Source organism: Bos taurus, chromosome 15, assembly GCF_002263795.3.
Source record: "Bos taurus isolate L1 Dominette 01449 registration number 42190680 breed Hereford chromosome 15, ARS-UCD2.0, whole genome shotgun sequence".
Lineage (NCBI taxonomy): Eukaryota > Metazoa > Chordata > Mammalia > Artiodactyla > Bovidae > Bos > Bos taurus.
This window is the reverse complement of record NC_037342.1, coordinates 84,424,420-84,429,366: the sequence shown is the minus strand read 5'-3', so window position 1 is coordinate 84,429,366 and position 4,947 is coordinate 84,424,420. Positions and strand designations below refer to the sequence as shown.

General features: G+C 38.6%; 1 protein-coding gene across 1 annotated transcript; it reads right to left on the bottom strand.

The window, feature by feature from the left end:
- Positions 1-2,348: 2,348 nt before the first annotated feature.
- Positions 2,349-3,266, bottom strand: OR4A2C (olfactory receptor family 4 subfamily A member 2C). Its single transcript, NM_001390273.1, has one exon. It carries the CDS (start codon positions 3,264-3,266, stop codon positions 2,349-2,351), a length of 918 nt encoding a protein of 305 aa, NP_001377202.1.
- Positions 3,267-4,947: the final 1,681 nt, after the last annotated feature.

Here is a 4,947-nt window from a genome sequence, read left to right as displayed (position 1 = left end):
AAAATAAAGAGAGAAAACAGACAAACAAAAACAAACAATGTCACAAAAATTATAAAGAAAATACAGGTACAAAATTGATATTATTCAGATATACAATGTTATATAGAAGAAGAAGAGAAAGAAACAGAGAAGAAGAAAAAAAGAAGTCACAGAAATTATATAAAAAATAACTATAGGTACAAAATTGATAACAAATACCAAAAAGCGAAAATTAAAAGTCTAGAGTAGAGTTTGGAATTTCAAAAATACAATGTTAAAGAAAAGAAGAAAAAAAAAAACAAGGTCAAAAAATTATAAAATATATATATATATGAAGTTTGCTGAAGAAGAAAAAAATAAGGTCTTTTTTTTTTTTTGCAAAGTAATAGGTTATAAAAGTGAAAATTAAAGGAACAATAGAGGACTTGATTTTTTTTATTAAAAAAAAAAAATGATCGTAAAAATAATAAAAATATATCTAGGACTTTCTTGGTGTTGTTGTGGGTTCAGTTCATTTTTGGCTAGTTCCTTGGTCAGACTTATATTTCTCAAGATCTATAGGCCCCTTCCTATGTAGTCCGTAGTAACCACAGGGTTTTGGTCTATTGCCTGTAGCTTCCAAGGCGTTTCCCTCTGTTATATCTTCTTCTGTTTGCTAGTCTCTTCAGTATCTGGTTTCCGCCCTGACACAAAGGGGATGGTGGAGGACACTTTTTTTTTTTTTTTAGGCTTACTTGTTCAGTCGTGCTGTGGGGAGGGAGGGAGGAATGCTGCAAACAAATAACACTGGCGTGGGCTCGCAGTGCCTCAGCCACCCTGGGTCTGCCCCCACTCACGGCGCATGTAGCCACCCTGCCCACACTGCTCGGGCTCTAGGTTGTTCCGCTGGGAACAATCCGAGGCCGGCCCTGGGTTGCATGCACCTCCCAGGTCCAAGCCGCTCAGGCTCAGGCACTTGGGTAGTCCTCAGAGGCGCAGACTCAGTTGGGCCTGCGTTTTGTGCTCTTCCCAGGTCCGAGCAGCTCAGGTGATGAGGTGTTTGGCGAGCGCCAATGCTGCGACTTAACGCCTCCCCGCCACTCGGTTATCTGGGTGTAAAACCGGCACACCTTCTCAGGCAGATGTTGACCATCCAGACCCCCAAGAAGTTTTAGTTAGCAAAGAAGCCTGCTTACAGTTTTATAGATAATGTCTCTCTGGGGCTGCGATTGCCCCCTTCCGGCTCTGGCTGCCTGTCACCGGAGGGGGAAGGTCTGCAGCCGGCTATCTCTGTTCAGTCCTTTGTTCCGTGTGCGGGCCTGGCGGTCTTAGGTTAGGACTGGCTTTTCGCGTGGTAGATATCCCACAGTCTGGTTTGCTAGCCCAAATTATTTCGCTCAGATAGCGCTCAGGGTATTCAGGCCAGATTCTTACTCTCAGTGATGCAGCCCGTGCCGCGCCTCCCTGCCCAGCCCCCGCTTGCTAATGGCGTGTGCAGGCGTCTGCGCTGCTTCTCCGCTGGGGGAGTTACCGTAGGGCTCGCAATCTGTGAGTTTTAATTGTTTATTTATTTTTTCTCCCTGTTATGTTGCCCTCTGTGCTTCCAAAGCTCGGCACAGATTCGGCAGTGAGGTTTCCTGGTGTTTGGAAACTTCTCTCTTTTTAAGATTCCCTTCCTGGGACGGAGCTCCGTCCCTCCCTCTTTTGTCTCTTTTTTTTGTCTTTAATATTTTTTCCTACCTCCTTTCAAAAAGTTGGGTTGCTTTTCTGGGTGCCTGATGTCCTCTGCCGGCATTCAGAAGTTGTTTTGTGGAATTTACTCAACGTTTATATGCTCTTTTGATGAGTTTGTGGGGGAGAAAGTGTTCTCCCCGTCCTACTCCTCCGCCATCTTGGCTCCTTCTCAAACATCTTTTAATTTCATGGCTGCAGTCACCATCAGCAGTGATTTTTGAGCCCAAGAAATAGAGTCTGTCACTATTTGTAATGAACTCTATTAATTTTGAATAAGATTACAGTATTTAAGAGATAAACATGTGAAAATCTTCCCCTAATTAAATAAATGTATGGTATTAATTATAGCTTAACTCATCATATAGAATATAAACCTGTAGTCTCAAAAGAGACATTTTAACCCAAACAATACATCTTTCCCAAAGAAATTGTGGATATCTTAAAAATATTTTCAACAAAATATATCCATTGAACTAGAAAATTATGAAATATTTAAAAGCATATTTTAATCATTGGAAGCACTCTTATAATAAATACATTCATCATGCCCAAGTTATTAAACATGAGGATACATTTACTAAATTAAATAATCACACATGTCTGTCCTGGGAAGAGGAAGTCTTGATTGAAAATATGTGATACATTTCCCATGTGCCTCATTTTCTTTTTATGGTCCAGAGCTTTTTCATAGTATTTTTCATTTCTCCATTTCTCAGAGTATAGATTAGAGGATTCAGCATAGGGGTGACAACAGTGTAAAACACAGTCAAAAATTTGTCAATAGGTAAAGTGGAAGGAGTTCTCACATACATAAAAATACAGGGCACAAAGAAGAGGAACACCACAGTGATGTGGGAGCCACATGTGGACAAGGCTTTGAGCCTCCCTTCCTGACTAAGATTCTTCAGGGAGCATAGAATGACCCCATAGGAGATGAGTAAGAGCATGAAGATGACCACACAGATGGCCCCATCATTGGCCAGCACTGTGAGGGCAATGATATGAGTGTCAGTGCAGGCTAGTTTTAACAAAGGGTACATGTCACACACAAAGTGGTCCATGACATTTGGGCCACAGAATGGAAGGTTGTAAACAAAAAGAGGATGAAGGACAGCATGCAAAAACCCACCAACCCAGGCCAAGAGCAGTAGCAGAACACACACTCGCTGATTCATGATTGTCAAATAATGCAAGGGTTTGCAGATGGCCACATAGCGGTCATAGGCCATGACCACCAGGAGTAAAATCTCAGCACCACCAAATAAGTGCTCCATAAAAAGCTGGGCCATGCAAGCTTGGAAGGAAATGGTTTTCTTCTCACAAATGAAGCTTTTAATCATACTCGGAATGAAGTTAGTAGAATAAACAGCATCCAGAAATGATAAATTTCCAAGGAAGAAGTACATAGGGGAATCCAGGGTTGGACTGGCCACCACAGTGATGACTATGAGTACATTGCCCATCATTGTGGCAATGTAAATGAGCAAGAACGCAGCAAATAAAATCTTCTGACCCCAGGGGCTCTGAGTGAGCCCCAAGAGGACAAACTCAGTCACATTGTTACTTTGTTCCATGGGCACTTCTGTTTGTCTTATTGCAGAGCTCAGCTCATAATCCCCTGGATGTACACATTATTGATAGTGGCTTCCTGAAATCGTGAACTGATTTGTTGTTTCAACAATTAGGCAGTATGGATTATTAAGCACCAATACTTTCAGATATTACAACACACAGCTTGTTAAAGCATTATTCCTAACATCAACAAACTTACAGACTAATTCAGAAGCAAGTGACTAGAGACATATGTGGAAAAATGACATATTATTAAATAAATCAGGTGCCAAAACTAGCTTTTCATATGGAAGCTAATTGTACATATAGAGAAAACTTATATAAAAATAAACACAAATTAAACGTTTAATGGAAAAACAAAGCAAAGTTTACCTCATATTTACTTTCCATTTAATAAAGGATGTTACTCTCTACATTTTGGTGTGGAAGAATCTTCTTAATCAATCATCAAAATCCCAAATAGATATATTTAACAATTTCAAATTTGTCTAAGGACTTAGGAAAAGATACCACAACAATAGACAAAAATAGCTTGTGGAAATTATTTAAATTTTAACTGATATACAAAAAGTTATATCTAAATTGAATAAATATTTCTAAACAATTAGCTAATAAATGAAATAAAATTATAAATATATAAACAAGTAAGTAAAGACTATCCCTAAATGGGCAAAAAAACATATGATCAAATGCTGAAGCTCACTTGTGAACAGAAAAGTAGAAACTGAAGAAATGGCTTGCTTATTAGAGCATTAGCTTAGGTTCTTGAAAATTATTCAATCAGGTCTACAGGTGCTATCTATTTTTTTTTTTTTTTGACAGATGAACAAACAGCATTTAGATAACATATTAATTGAATCTATCTTTTGACTTACAAATATCTGCCCATGATAATATCCTCAAATAATTACACCTGAAATTAATCTTTAAGAATGTCCTGGCAAAGGTAAACTGATTTCAGATCATTAGAATATAAAAGTATCCAGAAAGAGTGTTACAGAATAGAATCAATCTTCACATATTTAATACTCACAAATGATTCCTGACATGAAAATCACAAAGGAAAACTCTTAAAAAGTTAATTCTTATATCACCAATGTACCCTTGGAAAACATAAAGCTTTGTTCAGCATTTTGTGTTTCAATGCACTTTCTGGGCTACCTGCATAAGGAGAATGGTGTTCAGCCCACGTTCTAGTCTCTCTTGCCTTCTCTTCATCCTTCACGCACTGATGCCCCCTCTGGAAACAGACAGCGAGATACACGCACCATCACCGGGCCTGAACTGGCTCCATGTGACCAACTCCACGCTTGTAGAAAGCCTACTTCATCTCAGTCAGTCAGAGAAGTATTACTTTTCAAGTTGTTGAGGTTTTCAAAATTAATATAAATGCACTCTTACTTGAATGCTCTGAATCTTGATTATAAAAAGAAACTCAGAATTTTCTCAGTTGTGGGAATTTGTCTTGGTAACAAACATGTTAAAGCAACACTTTAATCAGAGAGAGAGAAAGCATCAAACCGTGATGTATTGCTTCACATAAAATTTTGCTATTTGTTCTTATACCAGTGAAAGTGAAATAGCCTTCACAAGATTTTGAGTCTCAATCAGTTCTGCTTTCCTGTCTTCTTACAGCATTGTTCAACTTTGAGTTTGTAAAGGATGGAGAATAATTTCACATAT

Excerpts from the sequence above, each read along its gene's own strand:
- OR4A2C (NM_001390273.1), bottom strand. The coding sequence starts at position 3,266 with ATGGAACAAAGTAACAATGTGACTGAGTTTGTCCTCTTGGGGCTCACT.